The sequence below is a fragment of the Empidonax traillii genome, unplaced genomic scaffold (genome assembly GCF_003031625.1).
Source record: "Empidonax traillii isolate 1590-97213 ecotype Southwest subspecies unplaced genomic scaffold, ASM303162v1 scaffold496:size689020, whole genome shotgun sequence".
Taxonomy (NCBI): Eukaryota; Metazoa; Chordata; class Aves; order Passeriformes; family Tyrannidae; genus Empidonax; species Empidonax traillii.
In genome coordinates this window covers 96,020-117,209 of record NW_020955689.1, presented here as the reverse complement: position 1 = coordinate 117,209, position 21,190 = coordinate 96,020, and the positions used below count along the sequence as shown (strand labels likewise).

General features: G+C 38.7%; 2 protein-coding genes across 8 annotated transcripts in view; one reads left to right on the top strand and one right to left on the bottom strand.

Annotated features, from left to right (window-relative positions):
- The window catches only part of CUL1 (cullin 1), a 51,440-nt gene extending 50,709 nt beyond the window's left edge, over positions 1-731 (top strand). Inside the window, exon 22 of the mRNA XM_027896435.1 lies at positions 98-731. Coding sequence (XP_027752236.1) covers positions 98-178 — 81 coding nt within the window. The 3' untranslated portion in view covers positions 179-731. The remainder of the gene's footprint in view (positions 1-97) is intronic.
- A 2,179-nt stretch (positions 732-2,910) lies between these two features.
- Positions 2,911-21,190, bottom strand: part of EZH2 (enhancer of zeste 2 polycomb repressive complex 2 subunit) — a 51,612-nt gene continuing 33,332 nt past the window's right edge. For all 7 annotated transcript variants that reach the window (XM_027896427.1, XM_027896432.1, XM_027896429.1 and 4 more), the window contains 12 exons: positions 16,612-16,703; positions 15,448-15,688; positions 14,847-15,016; positions 14,375-14,469; positions 8,538-8,578; positions 7,219-7,344; positions 6,662-6,840; positions 5,758-5,853; positions 5,053-5,134; positions 4,207-4,287; positions 4,006-4,090; positions 2,911-3,255 (listed from right to left, as the gene is read on the bottom strand). In XM_027896427.1, coding sequence (XP_027752228.1) covers positions 3,195-3,255; positions 4,006-4,090; positions 4,207-4,287; positions 5,053-5,134; positions 5,758-5,853; positions 6,662-6,840; positions 7,219-7,344; positions 8,538-8,578; positions 14,375-14,469; positions 14,847-15,016; positions 15,448-15,688; positions 16,612-16,703 — 1,349 coding nt within the window. In that variant the 3' untranslated portion in view covers positions 2,911-3,194. The remainder of the gene's footprint in view (positions 3,256-4,005; positions 4,091-4,206; positions 4,288-5,052; positions 5,135-5,757; positions 5,854-6,661; positions 6,841-7,218; positions 7,345-8,537; positions 8,579-14,374; positions 14,470-14,846; positions 15,017-15,447; positions 15,689-16,611; positions 16,704-21,190) is intronic.

Sequence of the window (21,190 nt, the reverse complement as noted above, 5' to 3'; positions counted from 1 at the left end):
GAACTCCCTCGGGGGCCAAAACCCCTCAAAGTTTGTAGCAACCACAGCGAGGGCTTTTCTGCCAGTGTCCCACCACTGACCTCTGTTCCTCCCGCAGAAATGCATCGACATTCTCATTGAGAAGGAGTACTTGGAACGTGTAGATGGTGAGAAGGACACCTACAGTTACTTGGCTTAACATTTTTATTAGCAATTACTTGACTGTGTGACACTCGGCAAATAGGTATGTGATGGAAAGGATGAAAGTGACAGAACTTCATAGCAGCCACCCTGCTGCCATTTGGACCTCCCTTTTTAATAACTGAGACCAGGACTCCCATCAGCCAGTCTCAGATTTACATCAGAACTGCTCAGGATTGATACATTTCAAGTATGTAAATATGGACACCAATGCCATTTAACCTAACTTAAGAACAGAAAGGAATCAAACCCTTCTCCTTTAAGGGTTGCATGCTACTGCATTTAAATCAATACATTGGCTATATGATAAACAACTGCCGTCACAGGCAGTACTTATACATGTTGGCAGCACTTGGAGAGCGAGTCTGAATGGACCCATGTGTAATCTGCTATGAAAAACCATTTGTATAGTGTGTTTCATTTTTTAATGTGTGATAAATAATAAAAAAAAAAAATTAAAAGATTTCTGTACAAGTTGCATTTGGTTTTATTGTTTTAAGTTTCATGACTTATCTTTCTAAATGTAAATAAAAGGTATAATGGTTATGAAAGCTCTATTAGAAATTCGTTTTGCTTTTCCTCCCTGTTTTCTGGTGATTTAAGCACATTTTGTTCTCTGAAGAAATTGTCATCTATCATCATCTGTGCATGTTATTTCTTTTTTGAGAGGAAAGGTCTGCACTTTGAAAATAAAAGGAGGTTGTGATGATTTCACAAGACCTGCAGAATAGAAAATACTTACGATAGACGTGGCAATCCTTGGTCATCTGAAATTGGAGCTGTTTTTAATATTGCTCAGTGTGCTATAAAATGCATCACACTTGCTTAAGTGCTGCCTGGAATAAATGAGGTTTAGGCTGCCTGTTTCTTTGGCTAGAACAGATAATTGAGTGTGTTCCTAAAGATTAATTCCCATTAAATGCAACCTGTGATGGGAATTAAAATACTTTTGAGTGTTACTACACATACATGGGTTGGCCAGGCTTCATTCCATTCTACTCACAGTGTTTTGTGAAATGAGTATTGGCTTTCCACATGTTACAAGCAAAATGCTGCCATCCTCACAAGTCTCATTTTTGGTAATTTGTATTTTCTAATCATGATGGTGAAGAGAACTTTACTTCTGCAGCCAAACCCTTTTTTCCTTTCAGAATTTGTGATTTGTTCGGTGTTTCTTCTCACAGGAAGATAAAGGAGCCAGGTTTGGTGTTGCTGTTTTTCTGTGGAGGGAAACTAATGGCTACAGCTGAACTCTGACCTAAAAAAAATTTTTGGGTTTAAAAAAAAAAAAAAAACTAATGGAACCATATTAGATGTGATCCAAAGTGATTTGGAAAAGCCAGGGGAACGTTCATCTGCACTCGAGATTTTGTAGGCTTGCAATTCATGTTCTGAATTAATGTTAATTGTACTAAAGCCTGCCAGCATGGGGACTACAAGCACCTTGCTGTTCAGTTTTAAAATTGCTTTTGGAAATTTAGAAGAGTGGAGCTTGAGATGCTTTCAGGGATGGCTTTTTTTTTTTTTTTTTAATAGTAGTAACAGTAGTAGTAGGATATACTGCGTTGCTTTTGTAAACAGTTTTTGCAGAAAGTTCAGGGCTAGTAGATTTTTGTTTTTCTGTCATCATAACCACTCTTAAATCCTGCTACAAACAGCCTGAATGTTGTTCTCAGTTGGAAGGCCAGAAATTACCTGCTCCAAGCTGCCTTGGCTGGTTAAAGCAGTACTCTGTATGCTGTCCCTGCAGCGTGAAACCAAGAGCCATGCTCTACCCAAGCATGGAGAAAATAAGTAAGTTTTCAATGTTTGGACTTTTTTTTTTTTTTTCTCTCATGAATTCTCAGTTCTTAGGGCAGTGCAGAGCAGGAGAGCTTGCTGTATGTGAGTGTGGCAGCATGTGCTGAACTCATATGAGCCCTGGGTGCAAGAAGGTGCACAGCCATCAGGGGCAGGATTTCTTGAAATCAGTTTTGCAATGTGTCCCTGTGCCTGCCCTCCCCCTCCTCCAGCTGTTTTGACTAGAGCACTGTGTTCTATCCAGCAGTAGGCTGCAGAGTTCACACTCCATGGGCAAATAAGAAATAAGCCTGTGGTAGCCCTGTGTGAGACCCAAACAGACTAAATCATTTTGGATGAAAACATATATTAAAAAATTAAAAGATGCAGAAGAAACGTGTGTATGTCATTACTGTTGCACTTGTTATTTAGTTGATACTTCAGAGATGCCACTGCTCTTGTACCACAGCTTTGCCTTGAAAGTAGCATTTGTCACAGAACTCACAGCTATTCTGGTTCTTGTTCCCTTCCATTAAATTCTTCTTCTGGTAATGGAGAGACCGCTTGTCCAATGCCACTCAGCAGAAGTGGAGAAAGACTAAAAAGAATGCAGTGCAGCTGTTCTGTGACCACAGGTTACATGTAGGGGCTAAGAGGATGGAGGAGGTGAATTGGAGGAGTTTCTCAGCTGTAGATTACTCTATAGAGAACATGAATGTAGCTGCCATGCCAGGGGAGCACAAAAACTGGAAGACCTTGACTGTGAGGTGCTGCAGCACCACCCTTAACCTGACTGATGTCTCCTACAATGTCTGAATCTTCACATGAACCTTATATGTGGCCTAGAGTAACAGTATCAAGAGAGGACAAGGGTGGAGCTGCCTTTGCTGGGAAGTTACAAGTTAAATTCACATTGCTTCCTCAACTGGCTGACACAAAATTCCAACTCAGTTCCAGTAAAAACGAAGAAGTTCAAGTATCCTTTATTCAAGGTTGAAAAATGTACCACACCACATTATTGCAAAAGTTCATAGGTACAAAACACTTCGCAGCTGGTGAGAAGGCAATAAAAAGTTGTTTGTTTTTCTTAAATTTGTTACTATAAATTACTGTTACAGTACTTTGCAAATACATAATTTCAAATTGCATCATTTTTATTTTTCTAAAATTGCCCACAGTACTAGAAATTCCTGAAGATAAGGCAGCTGTTTGTTTAAAAGAAGAGGTAGCTGGTGTCAAGGGATTTCCATTTCTCTTTCAATGCCCACATACTTAAGGGCATCAGCTTGGCTATATCTGAAATTAAAAAAAAAAAAAAAAAAAAGGTAACTAAAAACCAGGACCACAGAACATTTCAGCTTCATTGTTCTGACATGACAGAAGCCAAGAATACTCAGATTTCCCACAGTTTCCTCACCAAGCTGAGGCCTTTCCTCCTCGTGTGAATTTGCAGGTGCACAACAATGCTGACCACTCCAGAAACTACTTTTAGAGGAGTTTGATTAAGAGGAAACAAAATTCCAATAAAATTCCACACTTCTTCACCTTGAATGTCACAAAGCTGAAGCTCATTTTAGCTAGTGGAAAGCAACTGCATTTCTGAAGGTTGACTTGCACAGTATTGGCAGTGGACAGCTTAGTTTTTCTTCAAGTGGGATGATTTTAGAAGAAAGTGTGAACACACTCTCAGCAAGCACTTTCTATAATAACATCTTCTTGCCCATTTCTGAGTGATGGGAGAGTCAGTCAGTCAGTCACTGTACTAGTACGAGGGAGCCCTACCAGTTACACTCTGTTGTACAGGTCTGTCCCCATTTTCCAGTAAACTTTGCTCTATACAAGCTGCTGTTTCAAGTTTGTTCAAGTCAGTATTACTCTGATATCTGGCTTAAAAAAACAACACAGGGTGGCAGTTCTGCTTCGCAGCTGCTGAGACCTGAAGTTGCAAGGACCAGGCAGGTGGAGTAATTAACTATGAGCTGAGCAGAGATACTGAAAGCTACTGCAGTCTATGACACAAAGAAATGACAAAATCCATCTACCCACCTGTAGTCAAAGAACAGTTCTTCACCAGTCTGAATGGCTCTTTTAGCAAATATTCCTATTCTGTGATCACCATTAACCATCATAACTGTTTGAAAGAAATTTAAGCTTATGTTAGTACAAATACTGATAAAGTGTGCATGCTACATAAGTATCTCACAACATTTCATACGTTGCTGAAAAGCAAGTAAATTTAAAACTTACCTTTTGCATAGCAGTTGGGATTTACTGAATGGTTTGCAAATCTAATTTTGTTGCCCTTGCGTGTTGCATCAACCACAAAATCTAGGGGGGCGGAAAAAACAACAAAACCCACAAATGATGGAGAGTCACCTACAAACAAGTTTTTGTGTTTAATGCCTAGTGTGCTTGGATTTTAACAGCTTCCTACATGGAAGAACTGGCCCATCATCCTAAAATAGATGTACCATTCTGCAAGACAAAGTATTCCTGCTGCTCCACACTGTGCTCTCCCTTCTTGCCACAGAGGCACTACCTTAGTTTCTCATTTGAAGCTTCTATACCTTTATTCCACAAGGACAAGCTCCATAAATATGCTAAGCAAATACTGGCATGAAGCAGCAGATTTCTCCTCCTTTCAACTATTTTCTGGTATTTTATTCTTGACACTGCACTCTGTATTTTTATCTGCTAGGGGCAGTAGCCACATAGCACATATCTGTGTGTCTTTCCTTCCCCCCCAACATCGTTACCATCACCACTTACTGGCTGATTTAAGTCATAATAAAATTATTGCAGGCAATACCTGGCAAGCCTTTTTAAATTATGCCTGCACATAATTCTGCTCCATGAAATTCAGCTTCTACTCATCTTGTGTAGTTACTTGTGTAATAGGCTCCATCACTACATCTAGTTGACTAGCATTTAGGAAAAAAAAAAATAAAACATTAGCTATCCAAACTGATCGGGAAAGATGCAGAAAAAATATCTCAGTGTTACCTGCTGTCTGCAAAAGAACAGGGCTGAACAAAATGGTGAGCATACATACTTCATCTATGCTGAAAGGGTTGCAAACTAATGCATACATACCATTATTCAAGTTAAACAGAAAGCTGCACATGTATTTGTCGTACACTTTTCCTCTTCTGTCTGCCTCATCCTGAGAAATAATCTGAAAGAAATTAGCACTTTTATGAGAGAGATGAACTCTTCCCTTTTGCAACCATAGCAGCTTAAGGTCAAAAACCCCAGACATTCTGAGAGACAGGTGGAGGAATTTTTATTCTCTGGGATTGAAAGTATTCCCAAACATAAAGTGTTGGTTTTGGCAAGCATTCTGCACTTACAAAACGTTCACCGTTTGCTCTCAGCATAAATAAATCCTTTCAGAGCAGAAGAAAAGCAGGAATTGCTTCTCATCTCACAATCAAGACTGCATACCTAATTCAGGGTTCTATTGCTACAGAATATAACTTAGTGGAAGCACCTACTGACTTTTAGTACTGTACTTAATGATTTGGCACAAAATTCCAAGCATGTCTGAACTGAAATTACATCTAAGATAAAAATGACATATAAGCATCTCATTCTCACAAGAACCTACTTCAGATTTTTTGTGACATTTCAACTGTGCAGCTCCTGGGTTTTGAGCCTCTGACACCAGTGTCTGTCCACTTAGTCAATCACATCACTCTGTCTAAACATGATTACCAGGTTACAGACAATCTGTTGGTCCCTGTCAACAGAGAACTTCACCAACTAATCTCATACATAACGAGCATTCTTCATCCTTACCTCACCACAGTATTCAGAGATGAATTCATTCTTCTGTACAGGATCTTTAATAAAAATTCCCCAGCCTGCCACATCTGAAGGTGCCAATAGTAAGTGCTGTGGGGCAGAGAAAACCAAAAATGTAGACATGCCTGGCTTAGTTTGAGTTCAGGGGATTTTTCCATTTTGTTTTGTATCACTTTATGAAATGCATATGTTGGGACTCCAGGAGAGTAGACAAACACAGATTCTTCTAGTTATCAAATGCACACTAAAATTACATCTTGTGGATCAGAAGATGTATGTAACAGAAAAACGACCTCAAGTACTTCAAAACCATTAAAAATTTTAGTTTAACCCGGAAAAGAGGGTGTTACATAAAAACACATTTACTAAAGACTTCAACCTAGAAAGATCTGCGAGAGGTGGTGTTCCAGAGTAGAGATAAACTTTGGTTTATCGATTGATTGATTTACCAGAGCTGAATGGGCTTTTGAGGTATCTTCAGTAGACTATATACAAGTTTGTGTATTAGAATCAACAACTGGATAGAGAAACAGCCGTTCTGAGACAAACTCCCTTACACTGATCTAGGGAAGGGCTGCTGAGGTATCTCTTTAGAACAGCAGCCTATTTGCACATTACAAGTGAAGCCTGACTGGGGGGAAAGGAGATACTCCACTGCAGTGCCACACAGAAAACACTAATTGGTACATGACAGAACGTAGACAGAGTTTAACAAGAGCACATAAGCAAGCTAACAAGTGACAGCTACCACCCTTGTCGTTTTGTTTGGTTTGGGGTTTTGGTTTTGTTTTCATGTTTGACAGCACTGAGGCAAAGAAATTCCATTTGCTGGCTCAAAAATACAGAACCACCTCAGAAGCCAGGTAATAGGCACGTAGTTGTGAAACTATGGGCATACTTTTTTGGATCCTCTCTGAATGCTGCAGTTCTTGCAGGAGACATTTTTGCTGTCCCAGTGGTCAGCTGCTCCGCAGGTGAGACAGAGGTCAGGATCACACTCACGCACAGCCAGGTAACACGGGCACTGCTTGGTGTTGCACTGCGCTTTACAGCGGCATCCAGGAAACCGGTTTTGGCCTACAATGGAATAGACGGAAAAGAGCAGGTGTGAGAAAAGTACAGTGTAAAATTAAGACCGTGCAGATTATGGCATACCAGAATATTAGTACATTAATAGTAACACAGCCACTGATATCTGTATAGAACATTCAGAAGTGCTGTAAATTCATTCCTTTCCTGATTTTAGTCTTCCTCAATTTCAAGTCTGAAGACTCTTTCTGACTTCATGCAATGGCTAATTACGAGGGCCAAATTAAACTGAACACATGCTCACAGTATCTGATACAATTTGCTGCTCCTGCAACACTGTCTGCAGTACCCAGTGACTGCTAGTACGGAGCTAGAGGGTGGGACAAGGAAAGAAGTTTATAGGTTACTTTTAAATGTTTTACTTACATTCTGAGCTGCACTGACAAAACTTCTCACAGAAGTTTTGAGCAATTACACATGGGCATGAGCTATCACAAGGCTGACGTGGGTGATCACATGGCTGATAGTTGTAAACATGATTCGATGACCCATCTGAATAAAAACAGCAACATTTTGTAAAGCTGTAAGTTGCAAACAAACAATACACAATTCCCCTCACTCTTCAAGGTAAAAATTCCCTTTTAGTCATTTAAGAAAGTCCCAAACATGAATAAAAAACTCAAACCTACAAATGAGTGGGGTTAAAAACCTGAGAGACACCTAACCAGAACTGTAGCATTAGTGAGGTGTTTTACACCATTAGCTGCTGCTTTCTAGTGCACTTTATTCTACCCATTAATCATCTGCTTTGATATTCAGAGCTGAAAGCTCTTTACTGTGGAAAACTGAAAAATGAAACTACAATGGTATAATTTCCTGTGTGAACATGTTCTAGAACAGCACAGATATTATTCAGCAAATAAATTTGATCAAATACTTAAAGTAATTTTTAATGTGGAACAACAGTCACCTTTCAAGCAGGTTAACACTGGCAACATAATACCTGGTTATTATACCACTGTGCTTTCCCAAGTCAATTTTCCAGTACAGACAATGCTGAAGTCTTCTAGATGAGAAAGGAAATATCAAGGACAAGTCTAGAGCTTTACCTACAGAGCAGCTAGGAAAATTTGGTGCCATATAAATTATATTTGCTATTAATACTCCTGAGCTTGTGTTGGGTTTGCATGAATTTGTAAAAGTGCTCAAGTTAGCAATCAGCAACAAAAAAGGAGAGAGACAAACTGATCAATTATTTATGTTGCTAGAAGTCCCAACTATTCTAACAAATTTTCAGAGAACTATTTCTAAAATAAGCTGGTTTTTTAGAAAAACCCACAAAAGCACTTTTTACCATAGTTCCAATTGTTAATACCATTTTTATCTGTATTTCAATGAGGCCATACTGAAAAGATTGTAAGCTCAGCCTCCTTCCCTTTTAATTGAATTATACAGAGCTCTTCCAATTATGTAAACCAAAGACTACCTTTTGTCCCTACAATATCTGTAATGAGAGCTTGCTTTTTTTTAATCTTTTTATTCCCCAATGATCTCTAGCTCCCCACAGAATGTATATAATTGCCTAAGATTAAAAGAAGAAAAAAAAAAAAAAAAAAAAAAAAAAAAAAAAAAAAAAAAAAAAAAAAAAAAAAGCCACAAACACAAAACCCCCAAAAAACAAAACCAAAAAAGCAATAGTAGAATCTTAAAAGTTCAGGACATAAATTGAATGGAAAGATGCTAACCCTTTTTCAGCTGTATCTTTCTGCAATGAGCAGCCCACAACCTGCAAAAACACAAAACAAAACAAGAAGGTTGACAGGAACTCCTCCTGCAGTGGGCTGGGAAAGGGAGCTGCATCTTGCACCCACATTTAAGTTAAGATGGGAAAGTTTCTGGTAATATGAACATCTGCCAACTGCACACAAGTCAGAGGTGGCTTATGCAGAAATACCCTGTCCCAGTCTCTTGGAGCTGACAGGACCAAAGCTCTGCAGGCTGCTCCCCACCTCCCCACACCATTCCTCTAGTTCCAGAATTGTAGACATGAGCAGTCCCCACCCAGCCCAGGCTTGAGAAATGCTGAAATTCTGATGGCCTTGAAGGAAAACCTGCCAAGAGCAGGCTGCTGGAGCTGCTTCTAGCAGGCAGAAGCAGCAGCAGAAGGAAGGACACGGAATTGCAGATATGGAGGGTGATGTCTAAATAGGGGAGTGAAAGTCTGACGGCTGTTTCCCTCACAGGACTCGGCCCCAGCACAGCACTGGTTGTTGTCTACAGATCACAGCCAAGTCCTACCCTTCACCTGGTGAGCTCCAAGTATGTGGACAACAGGTGATGATGTCTGTCTGGCACAGCCAGGGTGATGTGGCCTCAGTATTATTCTATTTCTGGCCGGACAGACTTTTCCCCATTTGTTCTGGCTGGTGGTACTGCACTAAGCCTTTTCCCTTCTACTTCAAACTCTCTATGCCTTTCTCTTATGTCCTTACAGTTTTCCTTCAGTGTCCCCTTTCTCAGTCAGCTTAGCTAAGCACACCTTTTGTTGTGTGATGGGTTTTCTTTTCGGATTTGTTGTTTTGTTGGGTTAGAGTTGTTTTTGTTTTTTTTTTTTTTTTAAGAATAACATGCTTTTGGTTACAATAACATGACTCACTACACTTTAACAGTCTCAGAAGTTACAATTACCCCTTTATTTTGTATCCATTTCAGATTGCAAGCTCTTTGGTAGGGAATGTTAACTATTCCATAAACAGCATGTCAGACACAATCAAGCATAAACAACTGTCTGGACCTTAGGTACCTAAAAGGAAAACGAGACTTTTGATTTCAGTAGCCTTAAAATTAAAGGAGAAATCAATGGTTTTATTTATTTCTTCACTTCTATGCATTTTATAGTTAGCGCTTGTACTTCAGTGAACACACATAATAAAAAAAATTAGATTAAGGATTTTCAAAGTTTATACATCTTGGAGTTTCTCAGTATGTCACACAGCAACATCAAGACAATACGGGAGAAGCCTCATTCCCTGGCCAAATGATGCACTGCCAGCTGCATCAAGCTACCTCACCCTCTCTGCAGATTTACCAAGCAGCTCAGGACACTCACGAACACAAGTACTCAAAATCCCCAGCACAGAACATCTAGAAAGCTATTCTGCCTTTCACTGAATGCAACACTCAGAAGTTTGCACTCTGAAAAACATCTCCTGCTGTCACTACTTAAATAGGACTTTTTAGCTGCTCCTTCTTTCATAAAAGCATATCAGTTCCTACTTCAGCCAAATGGTGAGCTGCACCCCTACATAGCTTCAGGTAAATAAGATTCTCTACAGAATTGCCCTCTCAAAGTTTTACTGTTAGATTTAACTCAACAACCAACTTTCTTTCAAGCATTTGAAAGAGCCCATACATGTTAGAAACACACAGAGGCAGACTTGCCCAGGTAACTGAGGTTGAGGGGAAGGAAAAAACCCTAGGACTATCAGCATTACAGAGCACTCTAATAAACAGATAACATTCCTATTAAGAGTGACTCACTGTAGAAAAAAAGGCTACCAACAAATATTACAAGACATTGCCTCTTTGTAAGAAGACAGTTCCCATATAATTGAAAGAAGGAGTGCAATTTTAACTTAAATTACTCTAATGCACATCAAACTACTTTCTTTTTGTCTGTCTGGTATTTGGAAAACGTAACATACCATATTTTTGAAAAAGTCTTTCAGAGAAACTTGTCTGCCACTCCAAGGTAATAGGGACCTACTAGCACACCAAGCCATTCTAGATGGGTGGCTAGACTTCTTAAAATACCGTTTCATTAGCAATTAGTAGGGGTTTTTTTTCCCTAAGGTAAAATCCTAATATTTATCCTAATATTTTAAATGTAAAATGCCACCACCAACAAAGCACTGGTGCTAACAGCTTAAAGCAGAAAGAAAACTACAGATGGCAATCACGATGGGAGAGGCACCCGCTAAGCCACCCTTGTGCAGGAGACTGGTGTCACGGGAGGAGGAGAGCCCAGCGAGAAAGGAGCTGGAGACACACAGTGTCAGCATGAATTGTGCAGAATGACAGAAGACAACATGAAGTAAGCTGCCAGCACTGACCAGCTCGACAAGGAGCTTTGATTTGCACAAGAAAATAGTACGTTCATTGGCTTGTAACTTTCCGAAACTGCCAGGAAGCATTGCGAGTTCCTCTGGTTAGTGCACAGAGCTGGAGCCTGGTACCATACTAAAGGTGGAGTCATTTTTCTATCTGCCCTATAATCTGCCATCTCAAACAGAAACAAAAGGCGAGATCTGGTCCCGTGCACCAGGAAGCAAAGGCAAGCAAAAGGCAAAGTTGAGAAAGCACTCATGACTCGAAGTTCAATTGAAAAAAAGCAAACTGGAAGCTCAGTGGCAGGTCCCCAAGCAAGCCAGTGGATTTGTACATCTGGTGCTGACATCTGCAGGATAGCCAGCTTAGAAAACACGTGTTTCCAGAAGCATCATAACAGAAGCTGTCAAAAATACTGTTCTTCTCTCCTAACAACCTACTAGACTTTGCCAGTGGTTTTAGGAGGCAGCAGTATCAGCTAATCAGGCACTAAAAACACATTCTTTGGAAGAAGCTACTCTAGCATTTCTTGCTCTGCACAGGGATACTCTGCTATCAGAAAGAGCACTGTAAATTCAAAATACATGCCAATTATGTCAAATATGTAGTTGAGTCTTTACAGTGTTTGATTTTCTGGCATCATTCAGACTTCAGTCTCCTAAATCATCTTATCCACAGCCTCCCTGTCACTCCAAGATTCAACCTTCCAACCAGGTGGCACATAAGAATCTGTGCCAATGCCTCAGCTGCACCTTCTACCTGATAACAGTGAGGCTTTAAATACATACAAAAAGGCATCCTGAACTCTTGGCAGAACTACATCAGCTATTCAAACACATGCAGTGAACAGCAGTCCAGCATAAGGCAGGGACAGGAGGAGGAAAATGAGAAAGCGGGGGAAAAAAGAAAATATTTTCAAATAAAATTTACTAAGTGGCATTTGAACACGTGATGAGGGAAAAGAGGAAAACCAAAATAATCAAGAAGCAGCTGAACATGGCCTTACAATCAGTAACAAACCTTTACCAAAATAGAGGAAGCAGTGCTGATTAGTTAAAGTAAATACAGTTCAGCTCCCAGCAATGGGAAGAAAAACATATGCATAAAAGAATGAACAGTACTGAAGTACTCTCCCTCCAGCAAACATACATGCTTTTTGGAATTCTTTCTTGGTTCAGATTTTTTACTGGCTTCTAAGCAAAGTAATTCCTCCTCAGGAAGGCAAAGTTTTCCTAAACTGTCAGGTTAATCTCTGATACATAGGAGAGGCTCTGACACTTACCAGTTCTCCAAAAAGCAACTTCTCTCATTAATCAGCCTTATTATGGCCATCTAACAAAAATGACATGGGCAAGAAGGAGACAATATATTTCACTATCCCAGAGGGGCGTGGTCTTGCCAGCTTGTTGCTCAGCATGCCTATATGGGCACCACGATGACATGGGAAACAGGCAAGAAAATCTGGTAAGAAATTTCTTGGTAAGAAAACAGGTAAGAAAATCTGCTATCAAATCAGTTCCAAGAGGCCATTAAAAGCAGCGCTCTGCTGATGCTGTTCTCTTTGGTCAATACTGCTTTTGCTCAAAGGCTGTCTGCCACACGTGGAAAACCTGCGGATCAGTAAGACCCTTTCAGTGGAAAAGCGCAAAAGGAAAAGAAGGGCCTTCCCAGCTCTAGGACTGGATTTACTCTAAGAGCAAGTAAACTCAGCTAAAAGGAAGGTGAAAAACAGAGAAAGACTTTCAGATGTTCGTCCCAGTTGCTGGTTGTGCGACATCTTTAGAGTGCTCAGATTACAGCAGTATGTAGGTGGGGTAAACTGTTTTCCTTTTTTGAAAGACTACTGCACATAGGAGAATGGAGATGGCTTGACTGCCACATATTCTGGGAAATAAAAAAAATTATCTCCTTCAAGGAGAGTTAGAAGAATTTAATGGCATTTCAAAACTAAATTGCTACCATCAAAGATTTTATATTGCCAACTAATAAAAACAAAATAACGCCAAGAAACCTCAGGCAATGGTGTGTGCTTTTATTTACTTGGGAAAAAAAAAAAACTAAACTAAAAAAAAGTCTCGAAACTCCTCCAAAACAATGTCATCCTGGTAACCATAAAATCCCTTTCAGCTTCAAAATGCATTTGAGCCTTTTAGTTGCTCTTTTTAAATAGATGTAGTGGCACCATTTTTATAGCAACTTGTGTGAATCTGAAAGCAAGCTAATTCCCAGCTGCATATTCCAAGCTTGCACCATGGCTAATAACCTAAATTTAAACCGCCAAGCCCACCAAATGCCCAAACACTTGAAAACTATGCCAAGAGCATTAAAATCAATAGCTTCTGCTGAGAGCAGAATCTCTTCCAGATGCTCACTGAATCTTTTCCTAGCTCACATCGCCAGCCTGTATGCTACAAAGCAGAAACATTCTTCCATTCCACGTCAACAGTATCTCTGAGCCAGTATCAGGAATTTCACTAAGCCTGGAAATAATAAATATGCTTACACAAGCTAAGACAGAAGCAAGGAAAACTGATGGGAGAAGAAATGGAATAACAAACTTCAGGGAATACAGGGAACGTTAAAGGGAGACAAAGGAAACTACATGGAAAAAAAAGTGCACTTATTGCTTGCTGAAAGAAATGCGCTTGCTAATTTTCAGTCAGTTTTTTATCTCCTATGTTCTTATACCTGGCAATAAACAAACAAAAAAAAAAATTCCATGCAGAGTTGCATATTCCAAACCTCAGCATTCTCAAAGAAAACTGCATTTTACTGACAGACAGTAGCCATCAAGTTTAAAATTTCAACAGAAATGGTTTCAGATGGTCTTCGTGGCTCCAGCAAAATGCTTGATTTTGTTCTTCATTGCAGCTCCACTCCAGATAATAGCTTGTTAGCCTGGTTCTTGCTAGTTGCTAATGAAACTAGGATGCTACAAAGGAATAGTGTCTCCTAAAGAAAAAAAAGGCAATCCTACTAGTTTGCTACAACATTTTTGCATACTAGCCATCTGAATCTTAATGGAATACACTTTGCCATAAAAAATATAGCTTTAATTTACAAAATAAAATATATAATCGTTACTGAATCCCATTGTAATGCTTCTAAATGTAATGTTTATTGCTGCAAACAAAATCACACCACGCTATCTTGAATGTTGCAACAAGCTGTGTAGGGTATTTCTAATCTGAGTTGTGATTACTTGCAGCAATACACCTACAAGAATCTGCTAACAAGACTCTGTCTGTTAAAGAGCTTAAAAAGAAGGGAGAGGGAAAGAGAAGTGGAAGATTATATTTGCCAAGGTGGTAAGACTTTTGTCGGAAACCAAAACACCGTTTTGTTTTACTGCTGCAAATTTTGGTTTTGGAAGCAAAAGAAATGTTGCACGACTTTTCCTCCAAAATACTTTCTGTTCTGATCCCCTGTACTTCCAATTTATTGTTATGCTAAGGTTATTTAGTAACAGATTTACCTGTGTTTCCTTTTCTTCTTTCTGGGAGGAGTATCAACATCTTCAGCAGGGACTGGTGCAATAATACTAGATTCCTTTACTCTAAACTCATACACCTAACAAGAGATACCATAATACATCCACGATAAATCTCTCACTAGTAGCAAGTTGCTCATTTTCTAAGTTAGTATGATTTCCTTCATCCAACAACTTAGATTATATCCAGTCATAGTCTCTTTTCAATACATTTAAAGCTGATTATTTTTGCCATTTAAGAACTGATAGGCTAATTTAAACCTCCTCTAAATTTAATTTAAAAACAGTTTTAAAACTGACTTTTATGTATTTGTGGTATAAATTCTGGATCACAGCATTCTTGGGAAAACCAAGAAAATTAATTAATTTTCTTTTTTAGTAATCAATACTGGTATTTCTATACTTCAGTTTTAAAAGTAAAAAGCTATCACCCCTGGCAAGTAGCTTCCTTTCTTACCTGTCTGCACGTTTTGGTCCCAATCAGTCTGGCAATTGCACAGAAGTTGTCATAGTAGGTGCCAATAAGAACTCTAAACATTGAGGCTTCTGCACCACTCCATTCCACATTCTCCGGAGGCTCAATATTTGGCTTCATCTTTATCGGTGTTTGACACCTAGAATTTGCTTCTGTAATAAATAATTGAGAGTAAGGTAATTTCAAAAATTTTACACAGCCCTTAAAAATGTCAAATTATTAACTGCAGCTAAAAATATCCCAAGGTTTTGTTGTTGTTGTTTCCCAAGAGCCACAAAAACCCAGCACTTTCCATATATCTCTTGCAGAAGCTAAGAGTAGCTATTCAATTACATGATCTCTACATAAATTGAGACAATCTGGGAATTCCTTCCAGGGTTTTGTTTGATTAAACTCATATTATTACTCTGTCTTTTCATTCAGTCCCATACATTCCAAATACGTGTTTCCTGTGACTCAACCTGTTTTGGTGGGTTTTGTTGTTGTTAGGCTTTTTTTTTTGTTGGGTTTGGTTCTATTTTGTCTTCCCAAGCACTGCAGCTAAACTGAAAAAAAAAAAACAAAAAACATTGAGCAGCCGCACCAGAGGAACTGGATGTTTCATCTTTCTTTTCTTCTTCTTCTTTATCATTGTTTTCTCCTCCAGTTTCCGTTCCAGCTTCTCGGTCGCTGTCCGTGTCCTTTGATTCCAAGACATTTATTGTTGGCGTGCTGGGCCTGCTGGTGTTGTTTGGAAGTCTCCCCCTCCGGCGGCCACCCGGGCGCTTTGGTGGTGTCTTTATACGCTCAGCAGTCAAGGCAGCTGCAAACTCCTTTGCACCTTCCTAAACATAAAACATCACAATTTTTAGTCAAATAATTAAAAAGTGTTTTCTCCCGTGATCAGGGCTTGGGAAAAGGCACATTCTGCTTGTATACTGCATAATTCTGCATTATTCTACAAAATAATCGTATACACAGAAATTCCAGTTAAATGTACTCTAACCGTGAACATAAAATACTTTAGATGCTACCATGAAAAAAAATCCACGTTTACAAAGTACTCATGTCAGTATTCCAGTTCTCCTTTTATTTTGGCTGCCAAGTGAAAAATAATTCAGTAGTAAGTTTCTATTTTCCCAGATGACAGAAAAAATGAGAATTTCCTACAGAGAATACCTGTCAAAACACAGGAACTCTTTTTGCACATAGCACTTCAACAATGTGTTCTGCATTTTTTAAAATGCAAGGGCGGTAATTTGTTTTTTAGTGGAAAGGAGTATGACAATGTGTAGCAAGTTTTTAGATTGGCAAATTGCATAGTTTTTCATACTAAAAAATTTAGGAGAATTATGAGAGAGATTTTAAATTATATTACATCTCACCTCATTAATTTCCATGGAATCTGCCTTTGGCAAGCTAAAAAACCCCTATAATGTTTAGTTGTGATATAATCTACAAGAGATCTTAGTCTGCAGTTCCTTGACTAGATTGGACACAATAGCAGCACCACCATCATTAGGAGGTAATAGCACTTCTTCCCTACAATATCTCAGGCTACATCTAACAGGTCTAAAATGTATTCCTACTGAAGATGATTGGAAGTTAAATCTTTTCTTTCACACCAACTGAAGATAACCTACTTGACTGTAAGTGGCCCACAAGTACATGCACTATCCTAGATCCAGTGTGTCCTTATATAAAGTGTATCCTGCTATACTGCAGCTAGCACTAGCACTCAGTGAATTGTAACATAAAATTATCTTACCAAATGTTGGTAACAGTGCGGTCCACAAGGCTTATTATCTAATGCTGTTTCTGTATTCTTTCGTTTATAAGTATTAGGAGTTGCATGGAATGCTGTTGAATCAAAACATCACATTTTTAAGTTTTCAGACAAAAATTTATTGAATATCTAACCTGAAACAGTATTCAAAACACAAGGTTTACCGAGACTTTACTAAAACCGGAATAAAAATATTAACAAATGGAAAAAACCCCCACAAAATAAACCCCACGTAGTGACATCTGACTTACCACTTAAATACACAGAGACGACACATAGGTTAAGTTTCACATATCATGGAATGGTTTGGAAAGGACTTTAAAGATCATCTAGTTCCAAACCCACTAGTTTGGACAGGGACACCTTCCACTAGTGGACCAGCTTGCTCAAAACCCCATCCAACCTGGTCTTGAACATTTCCAGGGATGGGGCATCCACAGCTTCTCCAGGCAATCCGTTCTAGTATCTCACCACCCTCACAGTCAAGAACGTCTTCCTTATATCAAATGTAAATCTATTTCCCTTCAGTTTAAAGCCATTATGCCCATTTACATCAGCAAAGACAATCATCACATTTACTTCATATATCAAGGAAGATTTGCTCTATCTCCCTTCCTAACAAAAGAACAGACTTTAATTTGTTGTCATGTTAAACAAGAATTATTCAGGGCTTCTCCTATTAATGCATGATCATTCCTTCAATCTGTTAAGATTCAGTTGTTCAATTCCTATCTTGTCAAAAAATCCAAGCCCTCTTTGGAAAGGTAATGGATCCAACTTTACACTTTCATCAAGGAGGAGACACGTAAGCATTTTTGCTCTATTAGTTTATCAGCACTCCAACTAAGCTGATGGGATATAAGACTTCAGTTCCTGTATCCCAGCTGCAGGGTAAAAATAAGTTAGCATTGCACAGTCACTATGGATCAGAACAACCACAGTTAAGTCTGCAACTTGCAGAGAAGTGTCTGCTCCTTATCTGACGGACTCTGCATGGCTCTGTATAAGCTGCAGAGCAGTAACTCGGAAAAGAGCAGAACTGGGTATGTTACACATGCAACATGAGCATCTTTATAACACAGGATAGCAGAATTTCCTACCCATTCTCTTTGCCAGGGCCTGTTGTCCTCCCATGAAATCCCTGCCAGCAGGGTGCTTTCAGAGAGACTGACCTACAGGGTTTTGCTGGAAGTCTTGGGAACTTCTCTGTAACACTTAACCAAAGCCTGGAAAACCTGCCACTAGACTCTCATCAAAACTCATATACTCATACTCCCAAATTATCTTAGGAGCCTTTGGAAATACTATCCTTAGTTTTCTGCAACATTCTTTTTTAAAAAAAATTCATCTTGGTGCAAGAAAACATTATTCTGGGGTTTTTTTTATATATATATACATACGTATATATACACAGATACATATCAATAAAGACTTTGTCCCTCTAAAGGTGTTAACAGTGGCATACAGAACTGCAAGGAATAAAAATGGGGAATCCACTGAAGTTCAAAAGAAAAGAAAAGAAAAAAAAAGAGACTACTCAGTGCTAGCTATCTGTTTGTTAATGCTCCATAAAGGCCTAGAAAAGATGCTCATCTGAAAATGTGGAATTTCCAGGCTCCGTAAAAGCACTTCTGCTGCAGTTTTACCACAGCTGCAGTTGGGCAACTGTAACTTACAGTGAAGTTTTTAAACATTCAGTGAATTATAAGTGCTAACGTTCAAACTGAAAGATGAAATCCCTCCCCTCTTACACATAATAATCTAAAAGGGCAGTTCCATACCAACATGACAGACATCCCTCTCCTTCTTTAACCACCACCATAGGCTTTCCTACTTATCCTATTTCTAGATCACACACAAGGCTTCTCTCTATATATCCCCTATGCTTTCAAGACTGAGCTTTTTAAATGCAGCTCCTTGCCTTTCAAAGAACGTGGGCAGAGCCCAAATATGTCTTCACAGATAAAGTTTTTAAAAGCAAATTTCATTTCAGCGGTCTGGTTTGTAGTGTAGCTCTGCAAGCATCAGTGAGGAGGGTGACCAGTGCTGCTGAGCACTTCTTAAGAAAGCTTCTCTGATGAAACCACTGTCTTGGAACTAACCCTTCATGCCCCCCTCCCATAAAGGAGGGCAGGTTGAAAATCAAATCATAAATTCTATAATGTTGTGCCTGTATTAATGACAACAGCACGTGGAACCCCAGAGAAGCAACATATTCACCAAGGTTTTCTTAAAATTATATAAACAATATAAAACTATCACTAATTTAATATTGCATCCCTTTATTAAAAAAAAAATTACATTTTATAAATCTGGAAACACAAAAAAGCTTTAATTTTCTACATATGGGCACGTAGCTCATAAAAATTACTTACAGGCAAGCATAGGAATGTAATTTATGCATATTGTTGCTATTAGCACTTTCTTCCCCCAGGTTTCAGTTAAAAGCTTTTATGTAGTATGTCACTTCTCATATGTTTCAAGTAACCTTGAAGTGTTCATACATTCTCTAGGTAAAATATGCTAAATAACAAAGAAACCTAGCAATTTAATGCCAAGTTATTCCACTCTTTTCCAGCTTTTAAGGAACAATGAAATGATGGGAGTCCCCCCTCCAAAAAACAGAAGAGAAACCCTCCACATTTTGTAACACTGCATCTTTAAATTTGCACAGTACATCATTTCATTCAGGGGCTTTTTTCCGCATAATGTTTTACTTTCTCTTCATAGCACAAGAAAAATAATTTTACATCAATGCAAAAGAACAGTAAAACATTTGCAAGCCATGATCCATATCAGAGCGCTGCATTGTGCAGAAATCAAAACTATTCTTTTTACGTGTCACTTGCAGATGCAAACACTTCTCTCACGAGTTCATTGTGCGAGGTCCTAGAATGAAATTTTTTTCAAAAATTGTTTTCCTTTAGACAATGAAGACCTGCTTAGTTTGCAAGATAGTGAAATAAATCAACCTTTGATATTTTTAAACCAGAGAGACTTCAAAAGTAGGCTCTGATACTTAATATTAGAATTATATCTTGCATTAAATTATTTAAAAGACACCCAACATAGAATGGTAACGATAACTGTAGTCAAAATCTACCACCACTGTTGCGAGAAATTTTTTTGAGGGGGAAGGTTTGTTACAAAGAAAGGACCCAGGGCAAGTATAAAACTATTTGTATAGCTGTATTAATTATTTTTCAGATATCAGTAATAATGTTTTTCAAAAAATCACAGAAGAGTTTGTAGGGTTTCCTAAATAACTAAAATCCATATTTCTTAAATAATTTCCTCAAGAAAATAATTCTAAAGCTGCTTCACTAAGCATATTTTTTCTCTTTGAGATTTATTATCTATCTCATCCCCAATGGGCTCAACTCTCATATTTTTCATAATGTGAAAGTACACAGGCAACGGTTTAGCCTGAAATGTACATTTGCTTCACAGTCAAGCTATTTGGGAAATTCCCCCTACCTGATACTTTTCCTTCTTCTAAATTCTTTGTTAGTCCAGACATTTAGGCATAATTCCTTGCTGTCAGCAAATGAAGTCGGTACACAAGTTTTTTCAGTAATGTCATCACCTGCACATAAAGGGATTGCCAGGTCGTCAAGGGGACTTGACATGTTAAAAATCTAATGATAACTTTTCCTATATTTAACTCAAATGTTCTAGAACAAAGATTGGAAACTCCATAAAATAAGGCCGATCTTAACAAAAATAGAATCTAAGAGGGGGAATTACAAGAAGCAAAACCAGATCCAACAGAATTCCTCTTTTTTTTTTTTTGTTTTAATTCTCTCTGCCTTCTCCAGAGATTTGCACCTTTCAGAGTACAAATCTGATCACTGTGACCCACCACATCACCAAAGTAATTCATCAAAAATGTCATCTGCAGAAGCCAGGACATCATCCTGCAGCACTTGGGAAGTGCATGAAGCAGAACAGAGGCAACCGTAGAAAGGTTCTCAGCTTTTTTTTTAAAAGTTAAATTGTTAAATTGTTGCAGAGACACTGAAAATTGCTTAGTGCAGCCTTCCAATAACCAGAGCGGACTTTTCTTTTTTTTTTTTTTTTTTTTTTTTTTTTGATGAGTTACTTATTCCCAGCAATGAGCCTGGTGAGTTTTGACCAACAGTCTTAAAATTTCACAGGAAGCAAAGAGGTCATACAACTGACTCTCTCAGTTTTCAAGAGATAAATTCCTAGCTCTAGACAGACACGCAGACAGACAGACACAGACAGAAAACAATCCTCTTCCCTTGGTGTTGCTATGGACAAAAGCAAAAGGAAGCAATGCATCCAAAGCAGTGAGCAGTCATTGTTGAGGTGGAATTTGGGTATGTTTTCAGGGAATGGTGACTGAAGCATCAGTTTACTACATTCAGTGTGCAGTGCAGAGGCTACATAGTGAATGTGTAAATCAAGCTTCAAGAGATCTCTTTGCAATAATTAAGTATCAGATACATCCTTATCAGTGACAATGCATGTGCTGCGTAGGCTGTCATGAGGAGCATTATCATAAGCAGTAATTTCACACTCCATCCTGACACAAAGG